This window comes from Podarcis liolepis (genome assembly GCF_965112155.1).
Source record: "Podarcis liolepis genome assembly, chromosome: 3".
Lineage (NCBI taxonomy): Eukaryota > Metazoa > Chordata > Lepidosauria > Squamata > Lacertidae > Podarcis > Podarcis liolepis.
Window position 1 is genome coordinate 38,955,644 of NC_139557.1, and position 23,445 is coordinate 38,979,088.

Below are 23,445 nucleotides of genomic sequence, written 5' to 3' on the forward strand. Positions count from 1 at the left end.
GTTGTTTTCACCACCTCAAACTATCCTGGGAATTGCATGTTGTTAAGAGTGCTTGGAACTGTGGGGCTGTGAGGAGTAAATTACAGTTACCAGGATTCTTGGGGGGGGGGTGTATTCTGAATGTGTTTTAAATATACATAGCCTATGGCAGAGCTGTCAAGTGAAGAACTGAGTGTTTTCTCATATTGTTCTTCCTTCCTCACCTTTAAAAACTGCTTGAAGCCTATTATTACTACTACTACTACTACTACTATTATTATTTATAGTAAAAAAAAAACCTCCAGGTGCTTTTACAGCTTTCCCTACTAGTTCCTTTTCTGTTCATTTCCGCTTCCTGTTCCCTTCTTACCAGTTTTAATTAATTTAATTTAATTTAATTTAATTTAATTATATGTGTTTATGCTATTACTCAAAGGACGGACCTAAGCTAAATGATGGTGATGCTAAACAACAGCAATTATTTTTATTTACAACCATGATGATAGACCTATTAAATCCACCATAAATATTCCCCAGCTTCAAAGCAACAATTAAGGCCAGTTTATTACACGGTGGAAATGCTATCTGCGTGTGCTTGGGTCAAGTGCCATCAATACTGAAAGGATCATGTGATTGACTTGTCATGAATTGTATACATTTGCTGCCTATAAAGTCTCCAGAACCATTATCAATGGCTTTAAAGCCTCCTCAATCCACCTGTACAATGCTGGCTCTCAGATCACCTTAATTAGCATTGTGGTAGTGTGGCAAATGTGAGCTGATAAACTCTGGTAAAACACTGTTAAATTTACAACCCATCTTCCTTGCAAGAGTAGTGCATGTTATCCCACTACTCTATTCCTCACAATTATCCTGTGATATAGGTAGCTTCGTGTCTGGCCTAAAGCTACGTAGGCAACTTAACAACAGAGGAAGGATATGAACTGAGGTCTCTTGAGCAGTAGCTATTATAACACAGTGCCCAAAATGAAGCAATCCAACAATGAAACAGGGCAAACAGCTTACGCTCCTTGGGGAGGAGAGGGTTAAATAAATAATAAACATAGGATAAATAAAAATAAAATATTGATGGTAAATAATTGCAATTCAAAGTGAACATTGAATTGCTGGGGGAAAGAGAAACAGTGATAAAGAATTCACTTTGCGCTATTCACTGAGAAGAGGAAAAATTGCAGAAACAAAACTGATAATCCTTTCGTTTTTATTCTTACATTAGTTTCCAAGGTTTCCTTGGAGATATGCAAATAGGAACCACTGAAACTTCCTTCATCCCTTAAAGGAGCCTTGCCAAACAATACAGAATTTGCATGCTGGGGGGGGGGGAGAGAAATAGCTTAGCTGGTGCTGCAGTCGCAGACACATTTTTAAAATATTTGCTAGAATATTTCTAATATGCCATGTAAAGGATATACATAAGAGGGGATCTTTACTTCATTAACCATGGAGGCACATGAGGGGTATGGTCTACTTTTATGAACAACACAAAGACCAAAAAAAAACCCAACCCAAAAATATAAGATCCACTTTGACACATTGAATCCTTTTGTTCTACTTTTGTTTTTTTATCCATCTCCACTAAAGTCACACTTGGGGTGGAGGAACCTAACATGCTCAGTAATCCTAATATGGTAGAGGCTGCTGGATCTGTTATAGAGGTGGTAGAAAACTGAGGTGGCCTTTCAACAGTTTTAAATATGCATCTTGAAAATCCAGAGCCAGTGATGCCTCAGCAGTTTTCCGAAGTCTGGAAACAGGTGTTTCTTGAACTTATGTGTTCTTAAATTGTTAATTGCTTGCAATAATGCCATGAGGCAGCAAAAAGACATGCTGGCATAGGAACCAGCGGGTGCATCCCTATTGCTGTTGCACGATCAGCTATTCAACATCTGGCACTGCCTTTCCACCCTGGGAGGAAATATCTACCGACAGCCAAGACCTCAAGAACTAAATAATTTGAGCAACACCACTCTGCTCTTGCTGTCTGTACATTCAGAGCTCCTTTATCTTTTCCTTTTATACTTAAAAACTCATAGAATAAAACCCAAACCAAGATAGTATTGTTATATATGGCTCTCTGGGTTTGAGAGATGCAGCCTCTTCATTGCACAGCAGGGAATATATTACTATATGCTTACACAGCCCAGTCCTACAAATCATCACCCAGTGGTTTCAGTCTTTACTACCACGTTAAGTATGCATAGGATTTCAGCCTTAATGCTTTTTATCTTTTTATCTAATGCAATGTTCCTTATTGTGAACATGATTATAAAGAAAGGATCTCAGCCACTGACTCAAAAAAGATGAAAAGCATCCAAATTTGTTATTAGTATTTGGTGTTGATTTTAGCAATAAATGAAAAGTAACACCAGGGTTGACAACATGGTGTCCTCCCAGCTACTGCTGAGCTACATGTGCTTCTCTGAACTCATTAAACACACACACACACACACACACACACACACACACACACACACACACACTTCGGTCTTCCTCCTAGCAAAGAAGAGGAAGTGATGTCAAGGGGAAATGATGTCACTGGGCTTGAATGGATATATAGTTCAACCACTCTGACCTCCACCGCGCTGAGAGCAACCGTGGTCCTCTTTTAACTCAGCAGATCACCTCCAATCCTGCTTTACCTGTTGAGAGACTATGGCAAATCTAAAAAATGGGGTGGGGTGCAGAGGGAAATCCCATACACCCAGAGGGAAATCCCATACATCACAGATATAAAACGAAAGGACTTACGTATTAATGCAGGGTTGCCAACCAGTAAAATGGAAGGTACTTATAGAAACAAAATATGTCATAGCTTCTTAGGTACGTATAGCTTCTTAAAGTGATCCTTTTATGACAAAACACTTGTAAATAGTCTAGTACTCTATCTGATATGTTTGAGACAAAGCTGTCACACCTGCTTTGCTCTGTGGCACCCTTGAGCTTAGACTTTTAGTTCATGATATCCAATTCCCAATGTAATACCAACAATGAGTTTGAACTTTTTGGGGGGAGTGGGTGGGTAGGACTAACAACACTGAAGGACTGTGACCCCTGCCCATAACAACAAAGCTAAGAATGGATAGCATATATAGAGGAATGGACTGCAAAACCAATCTGCTTCATCCTATATGCAAATCTGTAACAGAAGAATAACCCTGAGTGGCTCTTTCAGCACCGGTTTTGGTGAACAGCACCGCTGCAACTGTTTGAAGCCACCAGGTGGCACACGATTCAATCACTGCTTTAAACTGCTGCATTCTTTGAGGAAAGACAGGGAGTCCTTTCAACCATACCCAGACAAATTACAGGAAAGCTAGCCCATTTCCTGCATAATAGCTGGCTGCTGTTGTGCTCCAGACTAATATTAAAAATAATTACATGCTTCATATATGAATAAACGATAGTGTAGGGCGTTGAGGTGTAACGGCTTTATTAGCAGGATTCTGGAACGGCTGTATTACTCACAGTCAGGCTAGGCAAGTTGCGTAAAATATGCTACAGCCTCATCTAAGGTGGCCTCTGCAATTCGCTCACAGATTAAACACCCACTATTAATTTGTGAACCTGGAATTGATGCCTGTAAATATAATCTGCTGTGCTGCACCTTGGTAAGCCACCATGCCACATTCTTTCCCCTAGCTCACAAAAGATTCTAATTGTGGCAGAAATGTTTTAAGATTCTAACATGTTCCACATTGTAAGGTGGGAATAGATCTTGCCCTAATAAATTGTTTTATATGCTAACGTATCATTTCTCTTTAATTTTTTTTTTTAATGCTGGAAAAACAAGGACAAAATGTAGCCGGTTGAGAGTTTGCCAGCGTCAGGCTTCCTGAAGTCTGTGCAAAACAGTGTTGGGGGTCTTATTATTTGTGAATATCGCCAATTTCAACTGACCGGTTCACACAATCACGTGTGTTGGGTACTTGAGAAGCAGTTGCAAATCTGTGCAATATCAATGGTGGGGCTGGAGTGAATTTAGTTTAAGTGCGTAAGTGAAAATGCATATTCAGTAGTCTCTTTTCTTTTGCTGTTTTAATAGTGGTGGAGAAGCTGCAGGGCAATGCTTGCTTGGGTGACCCTGTCAGATGTCTGTACAAAAAAAAAGTGTAAGATATTCCACATAAAAGTTAGTACCTGTCTTATGAGATAGTAAGGTATCGTACTCAACGTCTCATCACTCAGAGAATTACCACTCAGTTACTTGCAGATGAATGTGTGACGCTCCTTGACTGGGAATTATTGTGCTAGAGGCAGCATGGAGCGATATGACCCTGTCTGTCTGGCCATGAGGGCTATTTCACATGTGGAAGTTGGGACTTGATACTGTGGGCTTCAATTAATCAATATTCATATATGAACTCACCCTCGGTAATCTCTGGAAACAACAGAAAGGCTCAACTGGAAAAGAACGCAGCATGTAGAGTAGTTGCACAAGCACTTCACTCTGAATTCAGATGCTATTTGCATGCATCACAACGCAAAGAGCTGGTGTACACAATAAATTTGGGTGGCTTCACCGAGAAGCAAAAGAGGGAATTAATTCGTGGGATGGAGGGCACAATTTAAATCTTGCAAGGTAGTTTGCCCCGCTAAGTAAATGGAGAGTTGTGCATTTAAACATAGATTTAAAAAGAAATAATGAAAGCAACAGTATAGATTACCTAGTTGGGATCCTGAAGTCTACATTTGTGCTTAACTTGTAAGCCACTTGTAAAGCTGTGGAGCCCACCACACGCTGGATGATACCTCTGGAAGCAGCTTTATCAAGTTGGAACTGTGAAATCAGGTCATATCCTAAAGGAACAAATATACACATTTTAAAAATCTTCCATTGAGCAATCATGTAGCTTGAAAACCTAGCCTGAGTTTTCCCTTTGGTCTCTCTTTTGATATGCACTCCCCTGCTGTTTTAACTCTTTTAAAAAAAAACTGTTTTAAATTAAATTAAAACGTTTGGTTTTTATGTAGCTTGTTTTTAATAATGTGGTGAGAAATCTTGGACATAACGATTGACACAAGGAAGCAAGATAATAGACAGATAGCTTCTTCTGCAAGGATGCAGTTTTCAAAAAGGAGGTCTGAAACAATTTATTTGAAAGACATCGTTAGTGTATACTTGCCTGGTAGATCATCTTGGCGAAACCTAGTTGGTGGGCAGAGGTCAGTCTTTGTGTTGGAATTGAATGTAAGTGGAAATCCTGCAAGAAACACCAGACACAGGCATCTATGTCCATTATTTAATTTATCAGTTTATCAGCCTAACCTTCCTGTGATGGTCCCACTGCAGGTTACATTCCAAAACAACAATAAAAACCCATTAGCTTACAAAACCCCAAAACCAACCTTCATGCTGTTGAATAGCCTCGGACGTTGAGTCATATCCTTGGATGTTAACTTCATAGAAATTAATAGTATTTACTTCCAATATTATTTTATTTAGGGTTGGGGTGCAAAAGGCTCCAGAGGAAACATAATTAATGAAAAGTCACAGGAGGAAAAAAGGGCCAAACTGGAGCAATTGAAGCTAATGGTGAGACTGTCTGAGACTGTCATCACATCCACAATGGCCAGATTAATTGTATTAGATTTCTTGGGAAATGTGTAAAACAGAGAGCAGTGGAGGACACCCCTTCCCTTCCCTGCCATTTCTGAAGAACCTCTGCCTTCTCTGACATGGGTTTGTAATATAAAGAGTTCTACAGTGCAGAGCTATTTGTGGTTTGGACAACCATGAAAAAGTTGTAGCTAGCTAGTTAGCTAAGTCAACACCTATATATAATTCAAAGAAAGCCAGTGCCAACTCTGCTCCAGCAAAACCAGCAGTTGGAATCCAAGCTCTTGGCTTCCTTCCCTTCCTCTTTGATATTTCAGATGTTCCCACTCTTTCCTCTCCCATGTTTGATCACACAACAAGCCCTGTAAGGTGAGAGTAAGAGCTGGGAGGGAGTTCTGAAGAAGAACTTTTTTTAAAAGCCTCTTGCATGAACAAGTAGCCATTTCACTGTTTGAAACACCCCCTCTCTGTGAACACACATCACAGCACATTCATCCGACACCCTAAACCCCTCCCTAAAGAACCAGAAAGGAAACTTAAACATTGGTTTAAGGTAGCTTTAGGGATTCTACCTATGCAATATTTCAAGCCAAGATGGAAAATGTCACTGGAGGCTGGAAGAAAGGCTTACACAGTTTGAAAAGAGACACCTTTCCAGAATACAGAGAGCGTCTGGTCTATTTCAAGAACTGACACTTAGATGTAGATTTCCATTTTCCAAGCCTAGAAAATGGAACATGCAAAATCTGTTGGCTCTTCTTCCCCAAGAGCTGAGCTTGCTATTCTTTTAGGGATTTCATTTTGCTAATTAGTATTTATTGTCCATGTCCAACAGGTCTTCTTAATAGACAGCTGGAGATATGTTGGTCCCAAGGAATGAACTTTACAAAGGGAAATGTTTGTTAGCCACTTACATCATAATAAAATTTGTTAATCTTTGAGGAGTCACAAGATTCTTTGTCATTATTAAGAGGCTTAAGTGTGCCTGTTTTACTGAGGTTGCATTTTTTATTGACTCTGCATTGTATGAGTGCTCCTGCTTTTGGGCTATACAGAACTCTTCCTCAAGTTGTTCTGTACAACACAATCCAATTCACATTCAGAAAATGTGGATCCAATAAAATTCACCACCATGCTAATTTATAAATGTGTAAGAATATAATAATGTTCGCTCTATTTCCTCTACGTTGCATTTTTTAAAATGTTAAATGTAAGAGATAGGTTTAAATGCCAGATATCAAAAGGCACTGTTTTCCAAAAATTCAAGCTGCCTTTCTTTCTCATTTACATACCCACATTTATCATGCACACATAAGAATCTAATCCCATTGCTCAATTTGTTACAGTGCAATCCTATACATGTCTACTCAAAAGTAATCCCCACCGAGTTCAGTGGTACTTGCTCTTGTATAAATGGGTATAGGATTGCAAAAGAAGGCTCTGAGTACGGCAGAACTGTTTTCACTGCCAACATCTTTACTACATGTAATAAAATAGACCCTTACTTGTCTGCTGTTGAGCAGTAGCGGATGCCAGAAACCCAAGAAAACAGCACAAATAACAGAAAAGTTGGTATTGCCTGCAAGGAAAGAAAGACAGCTTAAACATGAACATCCACGGCCTAATAATGTCACCCACTTTCATCTCACAGTCGTGCATATAAAATGCATAAAAGCACGACTTAAATCTTTGCTAGCACAGATGGCAAGCAAAGCTCCAAAATTTCGCGTTTGTGTCTTTTCCCCCAACAGTACAACAAAACGTTGCCTTAGCATTTGTCTCAGATACCTGTTCTTACATATATAACTGTCAGAAGGAAAAAGGAAGACACAGAGGGCAGCAAAACCTATTTTAAATGCAATTAATTGTTCTTTCCTCCTCTATCAGTGGCGCCCCTCAGTTAGATATGCAGTACATCACTTACCGGCTGTGCTGCATTTCCCCACCCGGTTTTTGTGCTTAGGCACCTAAGCAGCTGAATTTTCTGCCTATGGTCCCATCAACTTAAGGGTGAGAGGGTCCCAGAGTCAGTGCTCTCTGTCCTCCTGCAAAGGCGTCTGTGTGTGCGAAGAAACACCAACGGTTGGAGCCGTTTTAATAATCTGGATGAGAAGTGGAGGTGGGCACTAAGCAGGCCTACGTGTTCCCGAGGGGACATGCGGGAGGAATTTAGCTGGGATATAAAAAAGGGGAGGGGAGCAGGAGCGAGGGGTGTGGATATAAGTAGGAATTCCTAAGTTAAACAATGCTGCCCAGTGAGTGAGCATGGCAGGAAAGGAAGGGAGGGGAGTAGCTGATGGGAAAGAAACATGAGGTTAGACCCTGGAGGTGACCCAGCAAAGATTATGTATACTTTGGCAATTCCACTAATCAGGGTAAGTTCAAATGCTGCCATGGGTGGGGGGAGGAACTTCTCATTTCTCACTGACTTCCTAATGAGGCAGTCTCTCAGCTCCCAGTCCTGCAGTAGAGGAATTTTGCTGAAACAGAAGCAGGCCATTTATGTAGGGTTCACTGCTTAAGTACGGATCTTGCCAAAGAATACAGATTACCTAGTTATATATTGCGACCCGGCAGGTTAATCAGTCTCTAACCAGTCACTTTAGTTTGGATATATTTTCAAGCACAGAAAACCACACAGGTAGATCTGTCTATGTGGATGGACAGAGGGCGAGAAACCCAGTGGATCATCAGCTCATGATAGCCTAGTGCAGGGGCCGCAGGAGAGGGAGATTGCTTTAATTCCTAGAAGATTTTCAGTAAAAGCTACAAGAGATTATAAATCAGCACAAACCAAAGAGCTTTAGAAAGGCCTCACTGTAAAAAGCTCCCGAAGTACACAAAGGAGAAGGGCTTCTCTGTTAATGTCCAGACAGAATACAATAAAACGTGGTTGGAGCAAACTATTTCCTGACTTGCACGCTCTGTTTCAAAAGGAAAATATCAGGTACTGTAACTTAGAAAGACAACATTGTGAAAAACATGGTGCAGATCAGCAAAAGCCAGTGGTCAAAGATAATAAGATCTATTTTCCATTTCCAACAAGGAGAGAACTGCATGGGCCACCACTGGCGTAAATTGACTATTATTATTTAGAGTAGTGTGAGTGTCTGAGAAAAGGAAAACAGAGCTCTTGTCTAAGGCCAGAATCACATTTTTAATAAGTCTGGCTTTGCCTCTCTGTGGTATATCTTGGGGCACATAACTGGAATTGTTTGAACTGAGTTTCAGTTAACTGTACCGCTTTCTGTTACTTTGCATGTATGTGTCCATAAGGACAGCCATTATGAAAGACAGCAACTGTACTGAAGTCTCCCAACAGAAGTCAATGTAAAAATTATTACAGAGGAAGCCAGCAAGGTAAGTCAACACAAGGTGCATTCTCTGATCTTCCAGGCTTGTGATTTTCAGCTGTATCACACATAGCACAGCGTTCCCACCCAAAATAGAACTTACTGTTGCTCTTGAAGCATCTAAGTACAAAGCTACTGAAGTGGAAACTTAACAGGAACAGGTTTGCAGGTGTCAGTCAATATGAACTCAATTCTCAAGTCAAATTGAACAGGCATGTGATGGACAATAAAGTGACATCCTAATTGGATAATCAAATCATTATGGTTGACTCAATATAAATTGCATCTGCAAAAGATGTATGAGTAAATGTGTGTCAGACAGCCCAATCCTACTTCCTGGGAAACCAGTGAGCTATTCATAGTCACTATCAGGTCTACGATGTGTCATATACTTCATGTCTCCTCTTTCTAGTCTACTGAATTGCCCAACAGGTGCCTTGCAACCTCTTGTATTGGCTCTGTCATTCCCAAGTAACCATGTGCTCCTCAGGACTCTTTGGTTTCAATGTGAAAACTGCAAATATTTACCGCACAGACAAATTTTACCTCCTCTGAACAAGTGTTTTCTGGCTCTGGGAGCTTGCGTATTCTAACACTGCAGAAAAACAGATTTTCTGAAGTGTGTATTCTACCCCGCCATACAATGGAAAGTTGCCTAAGAGTATAGAATACACCCCAAAAACCATGAGTGTGATTTTTTTTTTAAGTCAGTTGGATGAAAGTTAAGGTGCCCTAGAGTTTTAACCACAGATGATGAGCAGGGAAGCCACAGCTGGCTATGGCTGATGTGCAGGTGTTTCTAGTGGAGAAGGAGATTGTGATGGCTCTGAATACATGAATATCTTTTTATGGTGCAGAAAGCTGGGTGAGTGGTAGCAGGGTCTCAAAGATGCCTTCTCTGTTCCCTAAGTCCCTATCAGTCCAATCCAATAAATCCCTTGCAGGAATGAAAGATTCAGTGCACATACAGTGCTCCCCCATCCACAAGGACTTTCCTGTCGATTTTAGTGCAGCAGACAGCTCACTGATGGGCGCCAATGCCATTTTCACCTCACAGCAGATCAGAAAGTATATTATCTGTGCTATTATAGGTGCCAGTAACTGGCAGCTTGCAGACTGAATATAGCTTCCTCAAGGCTGCCATCTGGCTTTCCAGTTGCTCCCCCCCCCACCCCCACCCCCGTTCTCTCCTGTAGATTTCCTGGAACAGCTCAGAGGAAGGAAGAAATGGTACAAAAGGAAGAAGGAAAATTCTCTCCCTGCTTCATTCTGGAGGTGTTACGGCTGAACCATTGCTGTCCAAATCACACACATTTGTTTTGCTGTTGTTCTGTTTCATTATGGTCTCTGCAGGTTTTGCAAGTTTACAAAACAATCTGCAGAATCTGTTTGGCTGGAATGACTAGAGACGATAAAAGGGTAGAAGAAAATAATGGCCCATACGCTGGGCAACAATGGACCTGTCAAACATCCCCAGTCTTGTTTGGTATCCCTTTGAAAGAAAGAGAAGGGACAGGTGGGAAGAAACATGGTATGTGGAATGGCAGGTGGAAGAGAAAATGCAATCACCAGTTCCTGTTATTATTTCTAAGCAGATGTTGAAGATGCAAAGAGGGGGGGGGGGAATCAGAACATAAAGCTATAGTAATGTAAGAATACAATGTTCAGTTAAGAGCTGAAATTGTTTTCTGTGGCTATCTAATCCCATTGAAAGCAATGCTGGCTTTGATGTGATTTCGCTCTTGCTTCTGCTTCCTTATATTCCCATGCAAGCTGTCTCCTCCTTCATTTCTCTGCCTTCCCCTCTGCCATTGCCTACATTCCTGTATTTCACATGTGGCTGTGTGAAAGAAAACATAAGCAAGATGTTGAGATCTCCCTCTATTTCCCAACATACGGCATTCCTTTTGATGTCACTACATGCTGTGAAGTAATTAAGTTTTGAGTAACACAGATATTAACTGGGAGCTGGATACATTTCCTTCTCTGATTGATGCATACATTGCTTGAATAAATGCTTTGTTGTTTTGTTTTGTTTTGTTTTGTTTTGTTTTGGCTTGCTATGCCCTTCCCAGCCCCACCTGCAACATATATTTAAACCCGAGAGAGTTTACTCAGCTATATAACCTTATAATGCATTCTAAAAAAATTTGTAGGTCTCCATACAAAAAAATCTGGGTCTAAGTGTTACAACTGACCCTGCCTTACACCTTCAGGGTTGGTGTGTGTGTACGTGTGTATACACACACACACACACACACACACACACACACACACAGTAAAATATTTTTTAAAAAACATTATTTCAAATGTATCACCAAAATCACCCTAAGCCACACTCACTAGATTAAAGGGACCCCTGACCATTAGGTCCAGTCATGGCCAACTCTGGGGTTGCGGCGCTCATCTCGCTTTATTGGCCGAGGGAGCCGGCATACAGCTTCCGGGTCATGTGGCCAGCATGACTAAGCCGCTTCTGGCGAACTGGAGCAGCGCACGGAAATACCGTTTACCTTCCCGCTGGAGCGGTACCTATTTATGTACTTGCACTTTGACGTGCTTTTGAACTGCTAGGTTGGCAGGAGCAGGGACCGAGCAATGGGAGCTCACCCCGTCGTGGGGATTCGAACCGACCTTCTGATCGGCAAGTCCTAGGCTCTGCAGTTTAACCTACAGTGCCACCCGCGTCCCTTTTTGTTGTTGTGTAGTCGTTTAGTCGTGTCCGACTCTTCGTGACCCCATGGACCAGAGCACACCAGACACAGGATTGACACAGACCTTTAATATCTGGATGTTGCTAGAGCACGTGGATGTTGCTAGAACATAACCTAGGCAAGCCAGGAAGCATAACAAATATATTTATCTATGACATTTTAATCCCGTCATTCCAAGGAGCTGAGGGCAGGGAATGTTGTTCCACCCCACTGTGTCCTTACAACAAGCCTGTGATGTAGGTTAGACTTGTGACCTTCACAGCTGAATGTGGATTGGAGCTTGGGCTTCTCTGCTACTAGTCCAACATTCTAACCTCTATACCACACCCTATGTGCACCAACACATTGGGTACCAACTGAAGTCTCTAAGCAGTTGTCAAGGGCCGTCTCAGGTATTATCACTTTACTGCATTCTGATCTTAGGGTTAAGAAGGCATAAAGGACCGTCTGAATTAAGGTCCTAAATCATCTGGTAAGAAAGCAGCAGCTAAATACTGAAGTACATGTGCAAAGTTCAGTACAACAGCTCAGTGTTTAAATTACAATGAAATAAGAAATTACAATGAAATAAGAAACAAGAGGAAAAAGAAGTGCCCCCCACACCCTGTGATGCAAAATAAATAACATATCCAAATCTGCTATTGTATTCAACATGAATAGTTTAATGTACTGTATATAATATCCCTGATACAGTTTATTGGAATATAGCTCAATCATATAGTGTTGTCCATCTCTTCCCTTGCACACAAATATGGAAATGCAAGACTGTATCCCCACACGGTGACAGATTCGTTCTTTCATCTACATCATCTCTACTGAGTGCACAAGCTATTATTGCTCTTTGTGGAAGTATTCTGCATGCTAGGACCCTGGACAGGGATGGGCTACTCCATAGCCTATATTGAACTGGGAAGTTCCTTCTGCCCAACATTGAAGAAAATGATCAGGCATATGTGTTTGAAACAAAATACACCCATAGTTGAGATCTATTCTCACATTATTCTGTGTACAATGCTTACACTGAAGTGAGTGCCATTGTGCCCACTAAATTAAGCAATCTCATTAAATCAAGCCAAGTTAAATGTTGTAGCCAATAGTTCTTAATGATCACATCCTTCTAGTCATGTACTCAATCTGTTTTTGAAAAAGAAAATATAAAAATGCCCCATTTTACCTTTTAAAAAATGTAACTAGTGATCAACCTCACTGTGATTTCAAACTATTTTTGTGTTCATAGTGGGGTGCACTGTGTATGTTCGCATTATTTATTTATATCAAAAAAATTAAACTTTTTTTCAGTTTTAAAATTCTCATAAAAGTGGAGTTTAGTAAAACAAAATGCAAACAATAAATAAATCCTAATGAGAGATAAACAAAAAATGAATGGCACGAACTGCAATTCTGGCACCTTCAGTCAGTACGGCATGAGATTCTTCATCTCAGGGTTGTGGGTTCAAGCCTCAAGTTGGGCAAAAGATTCCTGCACTTCAGGGGGTTGGACTAGAAGACCCTCATGGTCCCTTCCAACTCCATGATTCCATGAAAGCCTGTCTGAAATAAGCATGCCGAATTGACCCATTCACTTTGATGTAGCATGTCTCTGGACCATTGCTAATAAAAGAAGCAGCTCTGTTGGCTGCTGAAGACATATTGATATGCAGCAGAGGCGGCACCCAAAGCAAAATCTCATTACCAAAATCAATGAATGGCAAGGAGCATGGAGGAAGTTGCTCTCTCAGGTTGCATAGTGATGTAAAGTTAAGAGGTGAGCAGCATCTAGCTCTAGCAGTAGTTGTCTTATATGCTCCTGCTACATTCAGCTCCAGCAGAAGTGTCCAAGTTGTCCTCAGTCCTACATATTTCACATTACAGACATCTAGTTATAAAAGTAAAGAGGCCAACAGTCATGGCCAAGTTATTGTTGTTGTAAGAAGGAGCACAGCTGGTGTTGAGCCAAAGCTTGCCAAACATGCTTTGGGATACAGAATCGGCCGGAAAATCCAGGAGACCCAGAACCAGGAGCGCCCACAAACTGCAGTCCTGCTATTTCAGGAGGAGGAATGTGAACCATCCAGAACTGGCATTTCTGCTTTTGTGTGTTGTTCTAGGACCACCCACCGTGAAGAACTCTGTCTTGCCTTAATTATGTCAGGTTATTCACTCCCATTACCATACTTAGGTAATCATTCAAATACAAAACTGCCAAGTCTGTTTCAGGAGAGATGAAGGAGAGATGGCAAGAAGAAAACAGAGATGAGAGGTCTGATGACAACCTACTCCAAAACTCTGGACAATATCTCCCGGCTGTTTTATACAGATACTTAAAAATAAATAAATGGCATGTATGTTGAAAAGCTTGACGGACAGAATAGACCTGTGTGGCACTCCAGAATAGAGATGACTATTCTATAATTTCAGCATCTGATAGTTCTCACTGGATGTTCCCTTAAACTTTGTATAATCTCAATGCCAATTGTCAGAAATAGAAATGTATGCCAGGAATCGTTTTAGCAATGCAGTGAAAGATGGCAGAAGTGCATCTCACAGCCCAAAGATTACATAAATACTGTGGATACTGTGGAAAATAAAATGGCAGAGAAAGTTGTCATTCAAAAATCATGCATTTGTCATGTTTTTAGGAATAATAAAAGGGTTTGAATCAGGAAACCTCCATTAAAAGTAGATGACTCTACTTTTATTTATGTAGGCCACTGCTAACAAGAAAACAATCCCAGAAAATTAGTGGCTATTTTAGAGCTGGATACATCACTCTTGACTAAACTGGAATAATGCAATGGTGTTGAGCGGTCTGAAAGATAGATTTGTCAGAATATCATTCCTGTAAGGATGGGCATGGTGCTGTCCTACATTGGAGAAATGAGGGCATCTAGTAGGTGGTGAATGAGCAAGAGCGTGTATTGGAAGTTTGCCCCAGGTCTAGTTGCTCTTAATTAAAATAAAATAGGAAGTCCAATTAAGATGCAGCTGCTAATTACCGGTACAGTATGGTTTATTCCTTCTCCCTAAAATCTGAAATAAAGAAATAAGCACTACGCCAACACATCAAACAAAACAAAATACAGACCAGGAGTCTGGCCCACTTATATTTCAGCACTTAAATGGAGTATCTCCTGCATGTGAATAAGTAAGTCTTAATCAGAGTGTTTCTTTAAAAAATTCAGCCCATGATACAAATGTTGCTGTCATCAAGATGACCTTCCAAGTCACACATATAAAGAAAGGGCGGTCACCTCACTCTGTAAACATTCTGTACTGCCAGTTTTGAATCAAAGACTTGGGAACGGCAATCAGGGAGCTGCCTTCCTCTCCTTGGAAGGCCAGGGAAGGGAGCTGCAGCTTTTGAGACCAAACCAGAACTGCTGATACAGTTATGATCAATTCCTCCACCACCACCCAGCCTGGTTGCTGATCTCAAAGTAGATAAACTTCATCTTTCTTGATAGTTTATTGCCAGGGGTCTTGATCAGAGATGACAATTTATGATCATTAGATCAAGAACAGGCATGACTCAAGATAGGCATTTAACAGCACAATCATAAAAATGTCTTTATTGTTGTTTAGTCGTTTAGTTGTGTCCAACTCTTCGTGACCCCATGGACCAGAGCACGCCAGGCACTCCTGTCTTCCACTGCCTCCCACAGTTTGGTCAAACTCATGCTGGTAGCTTCGAGAACACTGTCCAACCATCTCATCCTCTGTCATCCCCTTCTCCTTGTGCCTCAATCTTTCCGAACATCAGGGTCTTTTCCAGGGAGTCTTCTCTTCTCATGAGGTGGCCAAAGTATTGGAGCCTCAGCTTCACAATCTGTCCTTCCAATGAGCACTCAGGGTGATTTCCTTAAGAATGGATAGGTTTGATCTTCTTGCAGTCCATCGGACTCTCAAGAGTCTCCTCCAGCACCATAATTCAAAAGCATCAATTCTTCGGTGATCAGCCTTCTTTATGGTCCAGCTCTCACTTCCATAGATCACTACCAGGAAAACCATAGCTTTAACTATATGGACCTTTGTTGGCAAGGTGATGTCTCTGCTTTACTCAAAAGTAATTCCCACTAAGTTCAATTGAGCTTACTAACAGGAAAGTGGGTACACAGGACTGCAAGCCTAAATCCAGAGTCAGGAACTTCTGAAAATACCTCACTGGCCTTTTTGTTACTTCTGACAAGGAGCCAGCAGAAAAGCACTAACTTGGAGGTTGTGCCCCTCTGCACACTTTACTCGGAAGTAAGCCCTGCTTAAGTCAATGGCTGTTGCTCTTTGGGGTGCGCTCACACTGTAAATTGGCCAAGGCGGGAAGGAAACCAGGGCAAAGCAACTCAGCTATGCTGAATTAAGAGCCTTGCCTGATGCTTCTCAATCATCAGCTGGAAGGCTGCACTCCCTTGTGGCAAGCAGGGGAAACAGAGGGCAGGGAGCAGCGGCTGCACTAGGCAGAGGGAGCCCTGTTGTGCTAGCCACCAGTGCTGCCAACTGACTGGGAAGGAGGCTCCATGGGAATGCTGCAACAGCCCATGCCTGGAGGCACAAATTTTGCAAGAGTGAGGAGCTACCCTGCATTGTTGGCAGGGGCCAACCTAGCTAACCCCTAGGTAGGTAAAGGTAAAGGGACCCCTGCCCGTTAGGTCCAGTCGTGACCGACTCTGGTGTTGCGGCGCTCATCTCGCTTTATTGGCCGAGGGAGCCGCATACAGCTTCCGGGTCATGACTAAGCAGCATGACTAAGCCGCTTCTGGTGAACAAGAGCAGCGCATGGAAACGCTGTTTACCTTCCCGCCAGAGCAGTACCTATATATCTACTTGCATTTGACGTGCTTTCGAACTGCTAGGTTGACAGGAGCAGGGACCGAGCAATGGGAGCTCATCCTGTCGCAGGGATTCGAACCGCCGACCTTCTGATTGGCAAGTCCTAGGCTCTGTGGTTTAACCCACAGCGCCACCCACGTCTCTAACCCCGAGGTATGCCCCTGCAATTAGTTCATCCTCCTGTTTGTTCCCATTCAATCGTCTTTCCATCCCTTTCTCACTCTGGAAGCCTTCTTTCCAAACAATTCTGATCTTCCCCTCCCCCAGTTATATTTCCCTTGCCACTTTAATATTCTTTCTGCAATTTTCTTTTTCTTTTCTCCTTGCTGCCTTAAAAAACAAACTCACCCTTGACTTTCTGCTTACTATCTTCATAAGTCAATACACTTACTGTTTTTTACAACACTGAGGACCAATCTAGAAAAGATCGCTGATGGGATCTGCCACCATCTTGCCTCATTTTTGCCCCTAGATATCCAATTGGTTCCACATGGAGCTGCCAAGATTGCTGTTACATGTTTACATAAACCTGCCTTCCTTTATCTTACATGAAAGAGAAACCTGACTTAGTGCACAGCTGGGCCATATCACGTGTGATTAGCTTTAGTATTCATTCATACATATTTCATCTTTAGTTAGCATTCCTTTTAATCAACATGTGCATCATTTTTCTTTTCTTTACAAACCATAGTTTGCCAAGCTCACATACTGACTCTTTAAAATAAAGGCTGCATTTTCTTAATTGCTCTTATAACACAGAGAATTCAGCCCACAATTCAGTGCTCTACTTTTACAATACTGTATGCCAGAGCAAACAGCAGCAGAGACACTGTTTGGCAGAGCAAACAGACTGTTCTAACTAAAATCCTCTAAGGAAGAATTTGGACAGCACTGAATGGCTATTTTCTCATCTAAGGGCACAGGGTGTGCATAGCTTCTATGACAGTGGTCAAGTTTGTTTCTTTCAACAATTACAGCCAATAAATGATTAGAAATTCGGAATGGTTATACAAGAGTTCTGGAAAGGGAACATACGCCTTCCTCTTTTAAATTCATTAGTCGACTGGGCAGTTTTGAAAGGCATCAACTCTGTCATAATTGGAGCAATCTCTATGGCACACGTAATTACTGTTCAGTTTGATGCTGCCCTAGCTGCAAATAGAAGGGCTGATTTTTATTTTTTTTTACTTTTCACACAGAACAGTGTGTTTTTATATGCAGAACTATACTTTATTTGTATTGTATTGATAGTAAAATTCTGTATTGCCTATTCACTGGCTTTACACCAATGCCTTACATTGATTTAATGCCCATTGTGCCACTTACTGAATAATCCTTTCCAACAGGTATGGAAAGATTTCCTTAAATACTTCCTGTTAGCTGTTCATCATTTCCTACCTAGCCAGTATGACTCGGGTCTAGTATCAGCATGATGACTAAGCTTAAATGTAACTGTTACATGCCAACTGATTGCCAAAAGATCGCTCTTCATACCTGAGAATTCTCCTATAAATGAAGGCTTTCTTTTGAGGTAGCACCACCATGGAAGACTGGTGGGGTATGGGCACAAGGTATACACACTTTAAACGGCTTTTATTCTCTACCTTAAAAAACAAATGTCTGCCTGGAACGAAATAAAAACTCTGCAAAACAATCTAAAAATCAGTCATGTAAGCTTCAATAACTCAAGTAGGTCAATGTAGTCATTAGCACACTATCTTTGAATTTGTTACATTATATGTCTGATTGCATCTCCTCTTCTGTTGTCTCTTAATGAACCTTTTACCCTGCTTTGGAATATTCATGGTACTTGCTTTGGGTGATTCAGAATTTCCAGACGAACCCATATGTCTTAACCCACGTAACGCTACAGTTGTAAAGGCCCTATTCATGTCACGCCTGACTGTTGAGGAGAGTTGTTTCCACATAAGACAGTTCCATGATGCCCTAATAATGTCAGAAATCACATAGGCCAGACAACTGATTTGCTCACTTCATATGCTGGTCTCTCCCCCCCCCCCCCACGCAAAACATCACCTGCTACTGATAAAACCAAAGAGGTTTATTCTTTAGTCCTTTTGCTTTGACCTGCCTTGGAAACTGTGCAGTTAGAGGCCTTGAAAGACTTTTGAGCAATTTAAATCTGCCCTTCTGCAAGGAGGCAAACTTGCTTGCTGATCTTGGATTGTGAATCTTTTTGCAAAAGATGTGAACCATAAATGATATATGATATAAATCCTTGAATACCAACTCAGGGCTACACTTCAGTGGTTTCTGTCTTCATTACCCTATAGCTCTACATCCCCTCTGTAGCATAATCAATAAATCTAGCAGGCTTGTTTACCCTGTCCCCCCTCCCCCCCAAAAAAATATGTTCTTGCATAATCTCCTGGAGTGCTCTCTGTAGTAAAAAAGGAGTGTGGCCATTGGTACTTGAAAGGGTAGAATTATAGACCCCCATATCAATGCCAGCACCAAAATGCTCGTTTGTGGGTTTTCATAACCTTGTCACTCTATAAGAAATAAATAATTTAGCAGGTTACTCCATTTCTTGCATTAAATGACCCAAAGAATAGGTGGCATGGAGTCATACTGTTTTTATGAGGCATTTAGTGCATGGGAAAATGTAAAATATGGTAGATCTCATACCTGGACTCTAGCTGCATGTAAGTGTTGAATAACAATTAGCGGTAAACTAAAAAGGGGCTGACAGATGTGTTTGTTTCCCCTCATAAATTGTACTCTTGTTGCTGATAATCTGAATGAAAAGTTGAAGAAAACTTGTTGTTTTTCTCTGCTGAACAGAACTTGCCTCCTCAGCTAAAGGTAGGAGCAGTTTTATTGTAAAAACAAAGCAAACTAGGTTTATTTAAAATGTATCAACTTTATATATATGTGAAATATATATATATATAAAATATAGAATCTTATATATCATAATATCTAATATATAATAAAAATTAAACCAAAAGCACAGTTGGCTTCTTGTTTTGCAATAATATGTGGTTCAAATATATGAAACCAAAGTTCATATGCAGCTTAGCTGGAGGTCATTTGTCATCATAATACCCAATTCCATTTGTGTTCAATGGGAGTAAAGATTACCTACTTTAGTGTTGTATCATAAATATTCAGTGAGATGCACTGTTCATAGCAAGAGAGCTGTCAAATGTATAAATAATACTAATAGTAATCATCAGTGACTCACATATGAATATGGCCCCATCTGCACTTTACATTTGAAGCACTATCATACCAATTTAAACTGCTGTGGCTTCCCCTCAACAATCCTGGGGTCTGTGGTTTATTAAGGATGCTGAGAGTCATTAGAATGAACCCCTCAATTCCCACACAGAGCTAAGAACAGAATTTTTTTGGGGGGGGGGTAAGGGCAATTGCCATGAAAAAAATAACACATATGGTAACTAAAAAAAAAAAAAAAAAAGAATTTTCTTGCAGTCAACCACTGGAAATAAGATACTAAATACTGACATCATATATTATTATGAAGTAAGTTTAAAACTATGTGTGATAAATCAAAATCGTATATAATTACAGGTTGAATCCTCCTGCAGATATTGCCTCATACTTTTACCTACCCATCAATTATGCAGCATCTGGAAAGACAAGTTCAGACACAAAGAGGACACGTTCCAGAATTCCTGCACAGCTGCCTTGTGGAACTATAGTTTACAGTGCAATCCTGTTCCTACATACTCAGAAGTAAGTCCACAGAGTTCAGTGAAGACTTATGCTGAGATCCCATACACCAGTGGGAGGGCACCTTTTTCAACCCAAGGTCTGCAAACCTTCCAGGAGTCGTGTAACAGTGGTGAGCAGGACCAGAGGCAAAAGAGGATGGAGAAACCAATGTAAACATCACCTTTGTACAGCAGCTGGTTTCTACACACACTTGCATACGCCTCTCCATCCTCCATACAGGCAAGGAAAAAGAACGACCAGAGTTCAAGGACAAATTCCTGCCAGGCAAAAACACTCAAGGAAGACCAGCAAGAGGGCGTGGGCTGGATAAAAGTGATGTGCTCTGGAGGGGGGGGTGGCCTGGCAGGTGTCAGAGACCAGGCAGAGGACTACTGCTCTGATAAGGAATGGTGGGAGCCTCCCTCTTTCCTTGCTCCTGACTAAGATCCTGAAGCTGCCCAGGAGCAGTGGAGCAGTATAGATTTGGAACAGTGGTTTACAGAGGGGCATAGTTCTGAAGACAAAAGTTGGGAAGAACTGGGAGGTGAACAGCAAGGTGAAGAGGAACTGGAAGAGAGAGAGCTAACAGACTCTCTCTCTAACTGTAAAGTGTCCATCCTATCAGTCTAAGGTCAAATAGAGCAGATAAGGTGGCTACACAAAAAGCATGGTGGTTGCGAGAGCAGGTTCCAAGATGCGGAAGTGACGGGAGTGACTGAGGGGAAGGGCGTGGGAACCTTAATTGGGAGCACCTTCACTCCAAGATGGACTCTTTGTTCTTTTGCTGTGATCATAAAGATCTCTTTAAATGGTAAGAGACTATTTTTGCTTTGTTCTGCTTATCCACGGCCAAAGGGAGGGAGGAAGCCACTTTCCTGAAGCCTGACAGCAGGCAGACCTAAGAACAAGATGGAGAGACCTAGAGGGGCCCTTAGGCCTGAGGTTCTCCATCCCTGTTATACAAATTTAATTGGGAGTAAGCCATGCATGGGATTGTAGGCGTCTGTGCTCCTTTGGAGACATGACAGAGGCTGTGTAGCTTTAAGGAATATGATTTATTCACATAATTATGCCTGAATTTAGATGGAGAGAGCCCAGATCTTACAGCAAGGTCATCTCAAGAGGGGCTGTGTTCTCCACAACAGTGCAGTAATGGAGTCCAAGGCATCTCTCCCCGCCTGCCTTTCACTGGCTTGCCAAGATAGTTCTGCCCTTTTCTCAACTATTCCAAGCATCCTGCCAAAGGCCCCAAACTCTTCCTGTGACATCACACCCGGTTACCTTGACAACCTTTCAAATACCCTGTCTCTGTTCACACCTCAGGGTAGTGGGGAAGGACAGTTCTCTTGCATTGCCAATGGCCCTTAGGCTAGCCTAGGAAATCCTCTTGCAGCTTGTATTTTTTCTTCATATCCCAAATAATCAAAATACTACCATTTATTAATTTCTAGGGTGGGTCAAGCTTTTTTTTTTAACTGCCAAGGGGTACGATACTGTTAATGAAATCTTGTCTATTTCCAGTGTGGTACTGAAACATTTTTCTATGTTGCTATGTTTATTTCAGCAAAAATTACAAATGGGTAAAAGATGTGTGCTTAGGAACATAGGTTCCATAATAAAAAAGGGTGAATTTGAGATCATACTTTATACTCTGAAAGGCCAACAATCCACCTCATGTGTGACTTGTCTTGCTTAGTTCAGAAATGCTGGCTTCTCTTAAGAGTCAAAGCCACCCTGAGGTACAATTTTATGAGGTAACACCTTTCTGGCTAATGTACAGATTATCTGAACCATTCTGGGATACATTTCATGTGTACCACTTGAAACCCAGTTTGCAACCTTTCCAGGTGAGATAATAATAAATAATAATAATAATAATAATAATAATTGTATTTGTATCCCACCCTCCCTGGCTGAGGCTGGGCTCAGAGCGGCTAACATCATAAAAACAACACAATATGCATAAAAACAGACACCAATTAATTAAAATTAATTCAGACAAGTTAAAATCTGGGCAGGTGGCAATTATCAGGTTGGAATTGAGAGTGGTTAATACTTGCCAGGACCAACTGTTTCCACTGATCATACAAGGACCTGTGAGCGGGTTGAGGGCCTCCTTCGGGCTTGTCTTATACAAAGGAAGTCAAACTGCACCCTGCCCAAAGGCCTGGCAGAACAGCTCCATCTTGCAGGCCCTGCGGAAAGATGTCAAATCCCACAGGGTCCTGGTCTCTTGTGGGAGAGCATTCCACCAGGCCAGGGCCACAGCCGAAAAGGCCCTGGCTCTAGTTTGTTATCTTAGGGGGATTTTTTTTTTTTAATGAGAGAAAATATATATGTTATCTTCTTAATCATAGAATCATAGAATCATAGAGTTGGAAGAGACCACAAGGGCCATCGAGTCCAACCCCCTGCCAAGCAGGAAACAATGAGAGGCCCTCGGTGGTCTTTTATATCAGTGGTTCTCTACCTGTCTAACTGCTGTTACCAGTACCTTGAAAGCAATTTACACAAAGGCCTGGTAATGTCACTTTGCTTGATTAGGCAGCAAAATGTTTAAGAATTTATAGATCAAACTTATAGATCATAGTTCAAAATTTATATCCATTTAATATTTAATAGTCTTACTGAATACATACAAAATGTTACTTTTGTCTTTTTTCTGGAACTGGAATGAAGAAGTGCCAGACTCCATGAGGCTGAATAACAGTGTTTTATGTAGCATCTTGGGTGCCATTACAGAGGCCCTACCTGAATTGCACTGATACAACAGACTGCCTAGGAATGTTTTAGAATAGGCCGCTTTCATGGAAATTTAATGGCAAGAGCAAGAAAACTGGCTTCAGGGTATATTTATATCAACGAAACAAAGGCAAACCCTGATTATCAGGCTGCCAGGTTGCAATCCTGCACAGGGACACGTGCAGAAGTCTTGTAAGTTTGCACAACGTAAGTAAAGTTTTCATTGCTAAAGAGATCTGACGGACTTGTCAGGCAAAATGATGCAATTCTTTGGTGGGGTGATGTGTATCATTAGCTTTATTTTTATCTTAATTGTTGGGAGAGTGATTAAATGTAACTCTTAACAGATAACTCTTACTGTGACTAAGTGTCTGTAACTAGATTAGTTGGAATACCTGCCTCAGTTGGTTTAAAAGTTATTGTTTATATTTTGGAGGGTGGGGAACCAACACCACCAAAAAACCCTCCCCCAACTTTTGCATGAAAGTGTGTTAAATTGCACCTAGTAGTGTGATGGAATGGTATAAATGGTATAATGCCATTATCAACACAA

At 41.2% G+C, this 23,445-nt stretch overlaps 1 protein-coding gene across 2 annotated transcripts in view; it reads right to left on the reverse strand.

Moving 5' to 3' along the window:
- The window catches only part of COL9A1 (collagen type IX alpha 1 chain), a 90,959-nt gene that overhangs the window by 54,785 nt on the left and 12,729 nt on the right, over positions 1-23,445 (reverse strand). The window contains exons 1-4 of one of the 2 annotated variants that reach the window (XM_083497366.1): positions 7,482-7,618; positions 7,063-7,136; positions 5,124-5,201; positions 4,665-4,797 (exon numbers count right to left, since the gene is read on the reverse strand). In XM_083497366.1, coding sequence (XP_083353492.1) covers positions 4,665-4,797; positions 5,124-5,201; positions 7,063-7,136; positions 7,482-7,495 — 299 coding nt within the window. In that variant the 5' untranslated portion in view covers positions 7,496-7,618. Of the gene's footprint in view, positions 1-4,664; positions 4,798-5,123; positions 5,202-7,062; positions 7,137-7,481; positions 7,619-23,445 lie in introns of those variants that run through there. The other variant, XM_083497367.1, reaches the window with a different exon arrangement.